Source organism: Benincasa hispida, chromosome 10 (assembly GCF_027475165.1).
Source record: "Benincasa hispida cultivar pf3 chromosome 10, pf3_genome.v1.1, whole genome shotgun sequence".
In the NCBI taxonomy this organism is placed as follows: Eukaryota; Viridiplantae; Streptophyta; class Magnoliopsida; order Cucurbitales; family Cucurbitaceae; genus Benincasa; species Benincasa hispida.
Genome location: NC_143487.1, coordinates 44219978 through 44237235, shown reverse-complemented (window position 1 = coordinate 44237235; position 17258 = coordinate 44219978). Strand labels below are relative to the sequence as shown.

Below are 17258 nucleotides of genomic sequence, written 5' to 3'. Positions count from 1 at the left end.
TGAAAATATAAGTTAGCCTATTATTTCATCTGAAAATATAGAAAATGTAAAGTCTCTGATTGTTGATCAAGTTGAATTCAATGTTTCTGCTGATACTGGGTTTGATTCCCAAAAAACTGTTGATCTAGTTGTTTTTGAGGTTTTTATAATACTTCTACTGTCATCAATTGTGTATATGAGGTGAACAAAGGTATTATTGTTGTTTCAACTAGTCAGTTGGATAATTTTAATGTGAATGTCTTAAAGGATGACATTGCTTCTACTGATGTATCTACTCGTGTTACTACTAAAAATTGATCTTCTATTTTTAGGGTGCCTGAGAATTTGATTGTTGATAGTGGTCTGGTTGACAAAATAGTTGTGAGTATTTGTAGTCTAAATTCTAGTAAAAATGTTGTTGTTGAGAACGTTGATAGACTTGTCTCAAATATTGGTCTGCATGATGTTACAAATAAGTTTACTATTAATCAAGATGAATCTAGGGTTCTTGAAAGTAGTGTTCTTGTTGTTTTTGCAAACATGGTTGGTGATTCTGCTGAGATTAAACGTGCTTAAATTGTTTCTTTCTGTAAGACTGATGAAGTTTTAGAAGATATTCTTGAAAATGTTGCTGCCTCAGTCTTAGTCTATGTTGATATTGATAATGTGAATAGTTCTACTAAGTTAAAGTTGTCTGAAAAAGATGGTGTTGGTTGTGACCTGGTCAGAGATTTGCCTTATTTATTTATTGTGGTTCATGAGAATCTGGTTACTGAGAATGTTATTGCATCTGACCCTGGCTCTACTTGTGATGTTTTTGAAGCTAGTTCTTCTAAGTTTGGTGTTATTGAAAAGAATCTTGAAGAAATTTTTTAAAAAGAAAATGTTGCTGATGTTGAGCACATGTTTGAGGACATTGAAGAAATTAGTCCTAGTTTTTTGGAGAGCACTAGGGAGAATATTTATGATGATGATATTCTTTTGATTGCCTTTAGTAAGAAGAAGATGATGAAAATTGAGGACGTTGATGACTCAAGTCCTAAGGATAGCTTTCATCCTTCTAAGAAGAATAGTTATGTACTTAAAGATTTTATCTCTGAGGAAGATATCTTTTGCTATATTGATCCTATAATTCCCAATCCATTGCTCTTTAATGTGAATATGTGTGAGGATATTTCAATGTTGAATGCTTGTGCCAATAATGAATCAATTGTAGAAAAGGTTGGTGTTGATTTTGTTATCAATAAAATTGTTTTGGATTTGGGCATTGAAAATTTAGGCTCTAAAGGGATTAAGGAAGTTAGTATATCTCATATTCCTACTATTGATCATTTGATGCTGAAGATATTGTTGATTCTGTTGTTCTCAGTATCGAGCTTGTCATTAGGGATACTTCCTCTGATGATACATTGTCATCTCAGGCTCCTTTTACTGACTGATTTTCTTCATGAAAAAAGGGGAAGAATGGGTAGGTTACGATCGTGAAATTGAAGATCGTGATATGTTTCTGTTTTGGTTTGTTTGGTATGGGTTGTTGTGTTTTTGGTTGGCAGATAATATTTTCCTTATGTATCTCGTTGGATTTTTTGTCTATGCTTTAAGAGTGAATTTTTTACTCTAGTTTTCTTTCCTTATTTGGTTGCAGATTTGTTGGGGTGATTCTTTTCGATTTTGTTCTTGTTGAGTCTGTGATATTCCTTCTTTTTATATATTGAATTTAAAGGTGTTATTGCTTTTGGTTTTAGGGTAAGCCACATATTGTTGTGCAAGTTGTTCTACAATTTTTTTTTTTTTTTTTTTTTTGTAAAAGAGACAGGCTCTCTAGAGGTGTTCGTAAGCGTTGTCGATCTCAGTGTTACTTATGTTGGTGTTAATCTGCTCCACGACATCTTGTGCCTGTCATCATCCAAGGCATTCCTCTATTGGTTGATGGGAATTTTTTCTGATTGATGATATTATTGTCTTAGATGGAGCTCTCTCTCTTTCTACTTATGTTGGCTATTGTGTTAAGCAAAACTAGTTGCTAAAGACTTTGAACCTGTGTTGGATGATACGCACTTTGATGACTATATTGTAGCTGTACTGATGAGTCAATGCTTTTGTGCTTTCAGATTACTCTTACTTGTTGTTGGCTGGTTGTTTGTCTCTATTGTTAGGGTTCTTGTTACTTTTGGCTGTTTTTGTAAGCCAAACAAAATGGGAGAAAAAGTTTGGTTCAGCATCATTATGATGGTTTGTGGTTATGTGTGTGTTGCTCTAGTCTGGTTAATTTTCTTCCACTGTCATGCCTTAATGATTGGTTTGTTTTGCCTTAAGAAATAGCCAAAGGGAGGGGGGGGGGATTGTTACTGCAGTGTGGTTGGTAAATTTTATTACAGACAAAACTCGAACAACATGTTGTACAACGTGTCAAAGACATTGTTACTAATATTATTACATGTCTGGAAACAGATTTGGCAGAATATCTTTTCCTTATTTGTCTGTCTCGCTTTGCAGATTTTCGTTGCTTCTTGCCTTATTATCCAATATAGAATATTTATTCACTCCTAAAAGATATTCTCAAAGCTAGCCTCATTTATATTGTACTCTTATTCAATTTTAGGGTTAGCCGCCTTATTAGAAAGGTGTGTATTAAAAGTTTAAAGCTTAGGGTTTGTCTAAGCTTTAACCTCCATGTATTGTTATTGAAAATCCTTGTATTTTTCGTCAAGTTTTTGGTTCGACAGTTATTGTAGAACTTAGAAGGAGTTTGATTTGATATTATATTTAGGGGGAACCTAAGTACATTGAAGATAATAAAAACTTATATTTAGGGGGAGCCTAAATTTGATAAATATAAGGAGATCTCACTCTTAGGGGAAACTTAAGTATGTTGTATTGAGGGGATCTCATATAAAGCTTGGAGAAGCTTCTTTGTGGAAGTGAGGGGAGCTCAAACTTAGGGGGAGCCTTAGTTGAAACTGAAGAGATAGCTGTACATGAGTCACTGAAAAATGAGTCTATTAGATCAGTACTTTTGTTATAATTGCTAAACTCTTTATATAGTGAAGTTTCTTTCCCTGGGACACACAGCCCCCCAGACGTAGGTGAATTTGCACTGAAATGGGTTGTTAATTTCTGTATCTTTATTTTTCTGTTTGTTTTCGTGTTGTCCACTTGTCCTACATATTGTTTGTGACATCGTGCTTGACATTGTATCCTGTGTTAGATCCCCTATTTTTTTTCAACTAGTATTATCATAAAAAATATATGGAAGCTAAGCGTGGATCTAAATTCTCGTTGCATTACATTTTCTAGTTCATTACCATTTTGTTAAAGATATTAGGATAAAATAAATATTTTGAAAGTATATAGGATAGACTAGGATTTAAACCTAATTTCAAACAACAAATTGAATAGGGACAGTCACATTAATAATTTTTCGATCTTAAGAGTGAGAGAGAATACCTTTGCAGAAGCTAGAAGCATGGTTATAGCACAGAAGAAGACATGAACAACAGCCAACACAAATATGAAAATATGCAGCTGATGCAATGCTTCCAAAGACAATAGAGGAACCTTTCCCTGTTCATAAACATTTTCATGTGAAGTTATTTTTATTTCAAAATCTCCAAAATTAAAATTTCCACAAATATTAAAGACGTAACATATCAGACCAACTAAACTTTTTCTTCTTGATTAAAGAATATAGAAAAATTATTTCAAATGGTAAAACGGTTGAAAATATTTACAAAATATAGCAAAATTTTAGAACTATCAATGATAGACACTGATAGATCAGTGATATTGATAGACACTGATAGAGCGTCTATCATTCATAGTTCTAAAATTTTGTTATATCTTGTAAATATTTTGGTTTATTTTTCTATATTTAAAAACAACCCGAATATATATATATATATATATATATATAAATATAATATTTCTTTGAGATACTTTTTATCGATATTTTGTCATTAATTTTTTATGTTAACATTGGTTAGTATTAATATTTGATTAATTATTATGCATTGTTCACACTCAAAAATTAAAAGACTTAAATAATAATAAGTATTATAGATATATTTTTGGGTGAAAAGAAAAGATTATAGATTTGATTGATAATGTTATTTTTATTTTTTTGACTTTGAAAAACTATGCTTATTTGGTAAAATTTTTCTTGTATTTTCATGAAAAAAATGTCAAATTTTGAGAACTAAAAACTTTAGTTTTAAATAATCAATACTTAAGATTTAAAAGTAATTTTCAATAAATGAAAGACTAAAATTGTTTTAAAAAACCTAAAATATTCTACTTTATAAAATGCATACAATTTTTTTTTTTTTTTTTTTTAAAAAACTCTCATTTAAAACTATGAGAGAAAAAGCTTAGGGAAGAACGAAAACAGTAACAAAAATAGGTACAAGAATGTTATCAAACAAATCCTTACTTTTCGTGAACAATGATGAAAATTAGTTTGCGTGGATAATAGATGACGGTGAATATTGTAATCGTCAACGAAATTTGACGATGAAAAATGGTTTACGACGGATACAGTTCTCTTGCATGGAAGCATATGGTTTGCAAAATCTTTGGGCATACAAAAACGTCCGATTGCCCCTTGAAACACATTCAATAACAAGGAGATAAACCCTAAAATCATCAACTCTGTCCCCCAAAAAAAAAACAAAAAATAATCAATGAGGAGAAAAATATTAGAACACAATGTATTTTGATTGTTGCTTTAAAGCTCAATATATATAACTTTTATGTTTGCATTTTTTTTTTCTAATTTCATCTCTATTTTCTTTTTCATTTTGTCTTTCAACTAAGATTTTATCATCAAAAAACTTTACGACGACGATTGTTTGTGAATTTTTAAATTTTTTTTATGAGTTTATTTGTAGTATTCTTATGAGTTGAATTAAGTGTGGAATGTAAACGTATAATTTCATATCGATTAGAAAAGAGGATATCTTAAATATATTACAAGGGGTTAGTGTGCATGTGTGAAGTCAAAAACAAAATTAAGAAAACACTCTTTGTTCTTTATCCAAAAGAAAATAATAATAATAATAAAACAAAACAAGACAAAAGCTCTTTATCCTTGTATGTTTAACTTGTAGGGATATGTCATGTACTCTTAAAATTTGTATGAATTTCAATTCCATAGTCTTTCAATCTTCTAACTTCATCATTTTTGTAATTAACTAATGAGCTAAATACTCTAGTTTAAATTGACATGATGTTAAATTAAGGAACAGTTATAAATATATACATTAGATTTAAAGTATTAGTAGATATAACATAATGTAAAAAAAATTGCAAATATAGCTAAATTTAAATAGTCTATCAATGATAGACTATATTGTTGGCAGGAGTCTATCATCACTAGTAAGAGTCTATCAATGATAAAAGTCTATCGCTGATAGGCTTGGGAGTCTATCAACGATAGAAGTCTATCGCTGATCGACTTAACTATATTTGCAATTTTTTTTAAAATGATGTTATACACTTGTTATTATTCTTTAAAATGCTACCAATTGCAATTACCCTTAAATTAATCTAAATACTTGAATGATAATCTAATACTTTCAAGTAAAGTAGTTTTTCTATCCAACAAGAGTGTAGCTCGACTGGCATAGTATTTGTACTATCGACCTTAAAGTTTGAGGTTCAATTCCCCCACCTTACACTTTAGGTACAATACCTTAAAAAAAGTAGTTTTTCTACTAAGATGTTTTTTACATTTTTTTTTTTTTGAGAAATTGCATTGTATGACAAATACATTTTAAGAAACCAAAATCATGATTTCAACTTTTTTGTAATTACAGGTGTGACAATCATATAACAATCACATAGAAATCAGATAATCAAATTTTCAGACAGAAGTTTTTTGACATGTTTGCCAAAAAGTAAAATCTAGAGACACGTACCTAATTTTCAATTTTTTTAAAATTAAAATTGCAATTGTCTTTTTTTTTTAAGTTAATATTATTTTAACTGGTTGACCAATGCTCAAATTTTGTCACTAACTACTTTTAATTTATTATGCATCTAAAGATGTGATTATGTAGAGTTAAATAATTACAAAAAGTCAATTAGAGCGAACTATATATTCTGTAAAAAAAAAAAAAAAAAAGTAATAAATTTTGAGGAAGAACCTTCTTTTAATTTCAGCAACGCGTGATTCAATTCATCCTGCTTTTTATGTTTCAGTAACTGATGCAAAGAAAGAACCACGTGAAAAAAAAAAAAAAAAAAGGAAATCAATTTTGTTCTACAAATAAATTAGGTTAAAAAGTCACTTTTTTTAACTTATTTGTTAATAGAATTTGACTTTTATTGGGATTCTTGGCTTGTTCTAATTTTTTGTAGCTTCTAATTTCGAATATTCAGATTTAATCTCCCCACTTTAAAGAAAAAAAAGCCACAAAAAATCTGCCATTATAAGTTTATTGTTAACTAAAAAGTTCTATTAGTCTTTCTTTTATAAATTTTGAAAATTTTGAAAATTTATTCACATAACGTCTTTTCCTACATAAATTTATACTTAACTAATATCGATAAAAATTAATTTAAAAAAAAAAAAGTAAATTTAAGATTTGTTCAAAGTACATAAATTAAAACGGATGAGATTTAAAATACATAAACTGAGATAGTAATCTAACAAAAAAAAATGTAGGTTTAAGTCTCAAAACATTCATTTTGGTCCTTGTCTTTTCAACCTTCGTTAATTTTGACCTATGTACTTTCAAATTATTTATTTTAGTCTCTATATTTTTAAAAAGTGATCATTTTGGTCTACATGTGTAAAGAAGAAAAATGTTATATACATTAAAAAATATAATTCAATACAAATTTATGGCAATATTGAAAGAAATTTAGACTCTTTTCAATTCAATAAAAAAGTGAGATAAAAATAAAATGGATAAAATGGTCACTTTTTAAAAATTTAAAAATAAAAAAGAGACGTAATTAAACGAAAACGAAAGATATATTACTAAATTAAAACTATATAAAGACTAAAAATAGGTTTAAAGGAAGGAAAAAATGAAAGAACCTGTCCAAGGCGATGAAGGCCACGCTCAACAGAGAAGGAAATGATAACAATAATAGATGAAACAACAGCAATTATCCATGTTGGAGTGAATTCAAACTTTGCATTTGGTGGAGTTTCATGAACAATATTCCCTCTTGCATCCATAACACTTCAATCTTCTTCTTCTTCTTCTTCTTCTTCTTCTTCTTCTTCTTCTTCTTCCTCTTTCTTTATAACCTACTGATCAAATGTTAATTCAATCTGCTTTTTCTATTTAGTTTCTTAGCCTATGGAGAAGCAAAGAATAAATTGGCATGGGAACACCATAGGGAAAAGAATCAATTTTGAGAGCAACAACAGGAATATATATCTATATATATCCTTTAAGGGCAAGAAAGATAAATTGGATTCCACTTTTTATTTCATTTTGGAGATACTTGGTCGGAGAAAGAAATTTTCGTCTCGATAGTACAAGCTTCATATTAGTTGTGTCGTGCTCTTTTGGATGGAAAAGACATAATTACTCTAAAAAACTATGTAAAAAATGAAGGTAGGTACAAATATATAGAGGTTGAACAAAATCAAGGTTAAGTTATAAGAAATATATATACGTTTATACTTTGGCCGATAGGGTTGTTTCAATTATACTCTTCCAAAACTTTAAAATATCTCAATTTTTATTATTGAATTTTGAATTTCGTTCCAAAAATGTCAATTAAATACAGTGGTGGATCCAAAACTTAACCTCAACGGGAGGGGGAGCTTGATATATTTTGACATTGAAAATATGATCAATATTTTTGTATTAAATTTAAAATGAGTGTAACTTAACTGACGAAAAAAAAGTGTCATATTTTAAATATCTCTCGTCTTATTTTAATTTATGTGTATATTAATCAAAAGATTGTTGTAGAGATAAAATTGAAAAGATTTGGACCCGCTATCAACACCAAAAAAGTTGATTGAAAGAATACGGTGGAAAAACTGGGTTAGGATGATTGTTTCGCAATTTCGCTATGGGTAATGTTCATGTAAGATGAAAATGATCTTTTATATTACTTTGTATTCGCTATTAATTTGATGAAATTTTTGTTTTGCTATTCTTCCCAACAAAATCTTTAAAACAAAAAATAATATGATTCAAAATTTTAAAATAAGACTAATTAATAAAAATGAAATGTTTTTTAATATTTTACCTTTATAACAAAGTTATAATAAAGATAGTCATAAAAATAATTAAAATAATGTATGATTTAATTATGCTTAACAGAAAATTTAATATAAACCTAAAAAGTTAGTTAAGAAAAGTAATATAATATAAGATTTGAAAATTTAAAATAAGGTAATTATAAAAACAATTTATAAAACAGGTGATTTAGTTAGATTAAGAAAAAGTATAATATAAATATAAAATGTCAGTTTACGAAAGGATTTAGAAAAATTCAAAACATTTTTTTTAAGATAGAAGATCGTTGAGATACATATTTCAATTATTTTCAAATTAAATCACAAAATTTATGGCAACTTTCAACATGGAAAGAAGCACTTAGTTCTCGGTGAAAATCTGAGGGGAAAGCAATAGAGTCCGTATTATAAATTTGATGAATTAATTATAGTGTAATTAAGAAAGATATAGAATTAATTACCGTGGAATTAAAAAAACTGGGGAAAGTATTTTAGGATTAACAAAAAATCGATCCACGTATATCACGCAATTTGCTATATTTCAAAAGAATTTCGTGATTTTCTATTTATCCAAATGAGAGTGTAATTAGTGTTATATACTTGATTTTCCCTAAAAAAAAAAAAAAAAAAGTGTGTCATTGAACTAATCAACTCCAAAATATAAGATATAGAAATTGGTTGTGTAAGGAATATACTAAATATGCATATCAATGATATTTTATAAAAAAAATAAAATTGAAATTAAAATTTCTTAGGAAGTAATTGTTGATTCAATAAGAATATACTTTTAAAAGCTCATAGGAAAGAAAATTTAAAAAGTATGGAAATTAATGTGGGATTAAAAAAGTGATTTTAACCACTTTATTCACTATTCGTCTTACGAAATACTCAAAGCAAATTTTATATTTTGAATATTTGGGATCAAGTTTAATTTGAAAAATGTCCAAATTGAAATCAAGGTGAAAGTCATGTTCTATTCAAAATTTTGGTTTCAATTTGGAATAAAATTCTTAGATGTACTTTGTGGAATTTGCTTCGAGATGAAATTTATCTAAGTTATCTTTTGATTTAGCTTTTAACATTTTAAAGGGAAAATTGGTACAAAATAGCATGTTTAGATTTTCACCTTATAAAACTAGCACACTTATTGAAAATTCGTAAACATAGTTTTTTCGGTCCATGACGAGATCGACCACCATGAATTAGTTAAAAAATCAACTTTTTCTAACTATCGATTGTTTTGGACCTTTTCAGTATATACAAAAATTTGTCGATTATTTTAGGTAATCTTCCAAAATCTTATACCAAATCTTATATTATTTTCAAATTTTCTCCAAATTCGATTATGTTTACTAAATTTATGTTTTCACAATTACATGAATTTCTAAAATTCCAAATGACTTTTCTAACTATCAAAATAGAATTTTCAAATTGATTCAACATTTTTAAATTTTGGGAAAGATCAAATTTTTCAAAAAAGGATAAAATTTGAGATATATATAGAATATCCATGTTAATCATACCCGAGATTCAATCAAGAAAATTCAAATATATGAATTTCGGTGTTAATTATGCTCAATATTTCATCGAGAAAATTCAAATATATAGAATCTCGATATTATTTTATCCAGGATTAGCACCAAGATGCACATAATCTCGGTGTATAATCTGGCGAAATATATGAGAAACCCCCAAATAATTGATAAGTTGAAAAAAAAGAATTTTTCAGTAAAATCTTATGGTCAATCTCGTCCAGGATGGACCTAAAAAAACTATTTTTATAAGTTTTAGAAGAAAAAAAATGCTAGTTTTGTATGATTTTGTAAGGTAAAAACTTAAAACGAATCATTTCTGACAATTTTCCAATTTAAAAGGTATTTATGATTAATGTCGATGTTAGTGTTGATGTAAGCGCTAACGTGGACATCCACACAATAATTGACTTGAAGAGACAGTGGTTGGTTTAAGTCATGGATAGATGGGTCCATATATTTATACAAATTAATTAATTCTCTGATATTGTAATTTGGAAGAATTCAATTTTGATTTTAGTCTTCACATCTCTGTGTTGTTAGGGACAAGAGAGTATGGCAGTGGAAGGATCTCCATTGAAGCTCTACTCTTTCTGGGCCAGCACTTGTGCCCAACGTGTTCGAATTGCCCTCAACATCAAACGTTTTTATTCATTTTTTTCCCTTTTCTCTTCTTCTTTTTCTTTATTTCTTTCTTATTTTGTTCATCGTTTTTCTTACTTTTCAGGGCTAAACTTTGAGTACAGAGCTGTTGATATTTTGAATGGAGAGCATTTGACTTCTGGTAAGTTATAATATATAGTTTGGGAATCGCGAGTTTGTGCGTCGGTAGAATTTGCATATTTAGGACTCAACTTTTTAAGTGTATTTATGTTTAAATAAAAATGAATTTTTTGAAAAATACTAGTCAATCCAAACATATCTTTGATTTTTGAATTTTCGATATGTGCATTAAACTAGTTGAACTATGTGGATTTAAGGGGAGAGTAAGATGAAAAGACTAAAAGAAAAGAACAAATCATGACATTGATGAATGGAGTGAGAAATATATGTGGTCGGTTTCTTAAAATCCATGTTCTACTTCTACCATGGTGGGTGGAGTTCAAGATTATTATTTAGCATAACATAGTAGTAAATTTTTTTTTTTTTATGAAATTAAGTGTGTAACAATATTTTTTTAAAAAATTGTAAATATAGTTTATCATATATAGATTCTATCATTGGTAAACTTCTACCTTAAGTAGATTCTATCGTCCATAAACTCCTATGGGCAATAGTTTCTTAAAACCATTTTTTTTTTTTAAGATGAAAAGGAGAATTGATCTCAACTCTAAGGTCATGGGTTCAATTCTCGATTTTTTTTTATTTATTTTTCCTTTTATAATAAAAATCTTTATTTTATTTATACTTTAGCGTAGCATCCATTTTCATTTTTTATTATTCAAAGTTAAAATAGTTGAAAAATATGAGTAAACAATTTCAAAATTCGAACTCTTTTTGAGAGAGTGAGTTTTCTTGATAATTATCCAATATTAATGGAATGCTATGTCTTTCTCAAAGATATTAATAAATTAAAATTGTTATTATTGTTATTTTCTTCTATTTTGTCGACATGTTTATTTTTGTTTATTTTTCTCCATTTCATTTGTGATTAATTTATGCGTTTCAAATGTCGATAATGTGTTATTAATATAACTTTTTTCCAAAAAAGTTATATATATATATATATATATCTAACTAAATAAGTCATCAAAAATTTATTTTGATTTTTTTAAAACAGAAAATAACAATAATTATCAAACATGTTTTGGTTTTTTGATTTAGAAAATCAGAAAACCAAAAACTGTAACTAATATGGTTTTTTTTGTTTTTTAAAAACAGAAAACCAAAAACAAATTTTCCTAAACATTTAAAAATTAAGTCTATCTTCTCCCCATTTCTTACTTGCATCTTTCTTAAATATAATGGTTGAATTCTTAGTCAAATTCTAAAAACAAAAACAAGTTTTTAAAAGTTAATTTTTTATGCCCCTTTAGTAACCATTTTGTTTATTGTTTTTGTTTTTGAAATTAAACCTACGAACACTATTTTCACCTCTAAATTTCTTCATTTGTTATCTACCATCCATCAATTGTTTAAAAACTAAATTAAATTTTGAAAACTAAAAAAAGTAGCTTTCAAAAAATTGTTTTTGTTTTTGAAATTTGGCTAAGAATTCAACCATTATACTTAAGAAATATGTAAATCATCGTAAGAAATGTAGAGAAAATAGGCTTAATTTTCAAAAACAAAAACAAAAAAAAAATGGTTGGCAAAGTGGGTCTTAGTTTTCAAATTTTGGCTTTTTTTTATAACAATTGATAAAAGGTAGATAACAAATGAAGAAATTTAAAAGTGAAAGTAGTATTTATAGACTTAATTTTTAAAAATAAAAACAAAAAATATCAAATAGTTACCAAACGAGACCTAAAAAATAGTTATTAACCGAAGCTTAAAGGTTTAATATTTCATTTTCCGTAAAGTTGAACTCTATTATACACATTGGTTTTTTTTTGTTTTTTTTTTTTATTGTTTATTGTTTTTGTTTTTTAACTTTGTTCTTGCAATGCTCAGACTATCTAAAGCTCAATCCTGTTGGTTTTGTACCTACTCTTGTGGATGGGGATATTGTTATCGCTGACTCTTTTGCTATAATAATGGTTGGTCTTTTCATAAATTTCAAATTATCTATTACATTTATATGGTAAAATCCACTTTTAGTCTTTAAAATTATAAGTAAATTTTTATTTGATCCCTCAATTTAGAAAATTGACAGTTAAGTCCTTGATTTTTTTTTTCAAAAAATAGTTTTAATTAAGATCACGCCTTTAAAATTAAATTGTCGTTATTGTCGTTAGAGTTTAACGGATGAATGTGTGACATTGCTTATGAAATTTGAATTTTTATCGTCCTAAAGTTTCGTGCTTTCATTTCTCTTTTTAATTAATTTAAATCTCAGATTATTTAAAATTAACATATAAGCAACTGTCATATAGTCCCTCAAACTCCTATGTCAACATTCATTTGTAACACTAATGACAATTTAACTCTAAGGACCTTTTAAAACAATTTTCTAAAATTTATAGGGATGAAATTGTCAATTTTTTAAATTTGGAAATTGAATAGAAACTTCTCTCAAACTTAGAACTAAAAGTATATTTGACACCATATTAATTTATAACAAGTTCAATTAGTCTAAATTATAGAAAAAAAATGTTTAGTAACAAATAATTCTTGAAACTTTTTAGTATATTATCTAGTAGATCCCCGTGGTAGAAAAATGTCTAATAAACTCATCAACTTTGAATTGTATAACTTATAAGTAGCTATCTAAGACCCCGTTCTTTTTAAGGATATTTAAGACCCCATTTGATATCTATTTAATTTTAATTTTTTTTTTATTTTAAATATTTAGTTTATAAACATTACTTCGACCTATAATTAACTTATAATAATAATAATTAAGTTTTTCGATAACTTATCTTTGTTTTTAGAATTTGACTAAGAATTCAAATGGTACTTTTAAGACAGATGAAAATCATAATATGAAAAATTGGAAGAAAATAAGCATAAATTTCATAAATAGAAAAGTAAAACCAAAATCATTATAAAACGTGTTGGCCACCGTTTTCAAAAACTTGTTGTGTTTTGAATTGGGTTAAGAATTCAAATTGTGTTTACTTGTAAAGGATTAAAACTACGATAAAGATATGGTAAGAAAACAATCACAAATTTTCAAAAACCAAATTTTATCAAACAATGACTAAAATTTTAGATAAAATTGTTTACCCATTAGGCAACAATTTGAAAAGGGGATCTACTACACACTTAATACAAAATTTTAACTCATTATCAGTCTCTTAAATCAAAATTTTAAAAATTTATTAGACACGTTTTAAAATTACAAGACTTATTATAGATATAACAATAAAAATTCATGAACAAAACTTTGTTATTAATTAACCTAGCTATCTATAAATGTGGTCTAATCACTTGCTTTTGTTGTAAACATACAGTATTTGGAGGAAAAGTATCCTCAACATCCTTTGTTGCCTAGTGATCTTGTTAAAAGGGCTATTAATTTCCAGGTATTTTTCATGTGTTAAATTTGTGTGTGGGACTAATATGTATACGAAACATGATTATCGAGGTATATTTTCTTGTAAAACAACAACAAAGAACCAACCGATTCAAAAAGTTGTAAATGTATAAGCTTCTCGGGATAATAGATTAGACATGAAAACATAGTTCAATTGGTCAAGATATCATAATTACCAAGATTCTTACACTCCTTTGTCGAGAAGTACAGAAAAAGAAGGGCTCGTCGAATTAGATAATGCTACTAATTCTTTGGTTAGATAGTACAAATTTATTCCTTAACTTTTCAAATGATGTTTATTTGGTTTTTGAACTCTAAAAAGAATGTTTAAAAGCCTTAGAAATTATAGGTTTCTTTCTATTTCGTCCCTAAAATTAAAAAATCATCTTATAAGTTTCTGACGTTTCAATATTGTGTATAACTGGACATTGATTTATTTGACCCTTTTTTTTTCAATTAACAAATGTATATATTAGACATTAAATTTAAAGTTTATAGTTGTATGAGATATAACATTCAAATTTATGTCTAATAGAATGATTAATTAATTTTTAAAAGATTAAAAAAAAATTCACATGTAATTGAAAGTTTAAAGACTTCTTAAACATAAAGTTGAAAGTTGAAAGTTGAAAGTTGATAGATCTGTTAGATACTTTTTAAAAATTACAGACCATTTAGACATGTTGAGGATCCCACATTAGAAAAATCAAGCGACTTCACACTCTTAATAATATAGATGGACTACTCCTCTAATTGCCAATTGGTTTTAAAATGGAACCTCACATTATCTAATATAATAACAGAGCCCATAAAGTCCAAACAGATATTCCATCCAATAAAAAAAAAATAAAATAAGGAGATTCCACTCTCTTAATAAAAAGATAGACTACTTTAATATAAATAAACGCTTTGCAAGTGTTACTGAAATTTATTAAATTCCTATGTGTTGTAGGTAAGATTTTTTTTTTCTTTTTATTTATTTATTTATTTATTTTGTCCACAGGCTGCAAATATTGTTTCTTCAAGCATACAACCTCTTCAAAATTTAATTGTTGAGGTGAGTGATTAATTAAACAATATGCAATATTTTTGGAATTTTGTTGAACTTAATTATGCCCTTTAATTATTATTTTTTCTGTCACTTTTTGCATAGATAAAATAATGTTTGACATTTTTACTTGTTTTTTTTTAATTTCATAATTGTTTTTTGAATTTATAGAAATACATTGAGGAAAAATGTGGTGTAGTGGAGAAACTTTCTTGGGTTCACATGATAATTGGAAAAGGTTTTTTAGGTAAGTTTAAGTTTATTAAGTGCTTTTAAACCTTAACTATTTCAATCATACTCCCATTACACTAAAATGCATTGCATATATGATTTAAACTACCGGTTAAAGTATTGATATAATCAAATTATCATAACACATCAACTTAAATATTTGGTTAATCGGTGATTTAACACTAATTAAATTAGATAATCATATTGAGCTTCAATTACCCACCTATCAACTCTTAAATTTATATATTTTTTTTCGAAAAGGTGTTTGGTTTTTTATTATCTAATTTCCGCCATTTTACGTGGGTTGTTACAGCACTCGAAAAATTGCTAACAGTTCATGCTGAAAAATATGCTACTGGAGATGAAATTTATCTGGTCAGTATCAATACTCTTTGAGCAATTTTATGTCTAAGATAATTGGTTAAATAATGATAAGTTTGATCGTTTCTTGATTCACTGTCTTTTCAAAAGTAATCGATCTATTAGATATAGTTTAAGAACGACCGAATCTCCACTAATCTTTACATTATTATGATATATTTTCAACTTTGGGCATAACTTTTAGTATATAAAATTGAATTATATGTTGAAATAGGTTAGTTAAATTTAAAAGAAATGTTGAATAGATAAAAACATAATAAAGAGTACATAAAATTGAAAGCTGAGAGACCTAGGTATAAAATTGAAAGTGTAATGATTAAACATATAATAGTTGAACCCAAATTTTTATTGTACTATTTACTGGTAAATTTTTGTAAAAGTTGATAAATAAAACCTAGAGCATTTGGGAGCATAGATTTGCATCTTACTTAGGTCTAGAAAGAAAAATTTATATTTGGGTGAACATTAAATCTGACCAAATTGAAATAATTGACAAAATCAAATCAAACAAAAAAATTTGATTTTTACTAAAACGTTGGTCATATATAGATAAACCAAACCAAGTGGAAGGAGTTTGAGTCGGTTTGATTTGACACCTAAACTGAACCGAAGCGTGAATGTCCCTTACTTATGTAGAGTTTTCTTTACATGTTTGAAACTTCTTTGGCATTAGATGATCAATTGTTTCTTATTGTTTGCAGGCAGACTTGTTTTTGGCACCTCAACTTCACCGTGCCATTGAAACATTCAATGTTGACATGGTATTATTTGGTTCTCTTAATTCTTTTTTTCATGTGCTGAATTATAGTAAATTTGGGTATACTCATATATAAATACAAATCAAGTCCAATTGGAATATTTTTTTTTTTGATAATATGTGGATGAGAAATCGAACCTCTTGGACCTTGAGGTTGAAGTTAATAGTACAAATCCATATCCATTGAATTATGTTTATGTCGACATCCAATTAAAGTATATTAACTATCAAGTACGTAATCATTTTAACACCAAATTTTGAAATGAGATACTTTTATAAAAATACTTTTTTCTTTATACTTAGAAAGTCATTCCAAACTGACTGATAAATTTTTACCGACGTTGCTAACCAATTTTTCATCCTCAATAAACTGTGCAGTCCAAGTTTCCACTTCTATCAAGGTTGTATGAGGAATACAAGGAGGTATCAGCATTTCAAGATGCAGCTCCAGAGAACCAAACCGATGCTCCTGCTCAAAACTCTTGCTAAATTTAACAATGGTTTTTTAATGAATTTGTAGAATTTTCCATTTTGGATGATCATTTGAACTTTTTTGGTTTGTTGTTCTTTTTGCAAGCTTAGGGTATACTTGATGATGGGATTTGTCTAGTGTGGTTAATATTTTGTGCACTCTATTGCACTTTTTATTGTTCTTGTAGGAGGGGCAACTATGATGTCTTCCTTCGTAGCTGTGTGTCTAAGAAAACAACTTTTATCCAATTAAGTCTCATACTCATTTAATAAAACTCGACATAAATTAGCTAACTATTTTCAAGGAAATAAAACTTACTCGAGACAATCTTTATGTTACTTTTTAGCCCTGAAATAAACCATGTGGCTCATTTGGCATGGTTACGAACGAGTCTATAAGGATCTTCAAAACTCGGTTCCTGAAGTTTAGTATTTTGTATATTTCTATATTCTATATCTCAAATAGGTAAAATAAAATGTATTTATACACATAAAACTACCCAAAAATAGATACT

The 17258-nt window shown here is 27.5% G+C and overlaps 2 protein-coding genes across 4 annotated transcripts in view; one reads left to right on the top strand and one right to left on the bottom strand.

Annotated features, from left to right (window-relative positions):
- LOC120087936 (MLO-like protein 13) overlaps positions 1-7308 on the bottom strand; it is a 35831-nt gene extending 28523 nt beyond the window's left edge. The window contains exons 1-4 of one of the 2 annotated variants that reach the window (XM_039044949.2): positions 7022-7302; positions 6123-6180; positions 4409-4626; positions 3427-3543 (exon numbers count right to left, since the gene is read on the bottom strand). In XM_039044949.2, coding sequence (XP_038900877.2) covers positions 3427-3543; positions 4409-4626; positions 6123-6180; positions 7022-7165 — 537 coding nt within the window. In that variant the 5' untranslated portion in view covers positions 7166-7302. Of the gene's footprint in view, positions 1-3426; positions 3544-4408; positions 4627-6122; positions 6181-7021 lie in introns of both variants that reach the window. The other variant, XM_039044951.2, reaches the window with a different exon arrangement.
- Positions 7309-10170: 2862 nt separating this feature from the next.
- On the top strand, positions 10171-17037 carry LOC120088295 (glutathione S-transferase 2-like). 2 transcript variants are annotated; one of them, XM_039045494.2, is made up of 9 exons: positions 10171-10360; positions 10445-10501; positions 12331-12416; positions 13773-13844; positions 14859-14912; positions 15075-15150; positions 15448-15509; positions 16217-16276; positions 16651-17037. In XM_039045494.2, the coding sequence occupies exons 1-9, from the start codon at positions 10273-10275 to the stop codon at positions 16759-16761; spliced, it is 666 nt and encodes a 221-aa protein (XP_038901422.1). In that variant the 5' UTR covers positions 10171-10272; the 3' UTR covers positions 16762-17037. The 2 variants fall into 2 exon arrangements, with proteins under 2 accessions (XP_038901422.1, XP_038901421.1); XM_039045493.2 differs by having other exon boundaries at positions 10185-10501.
- Positions 17038-17258: the final 221 nt, after the last annotated feature.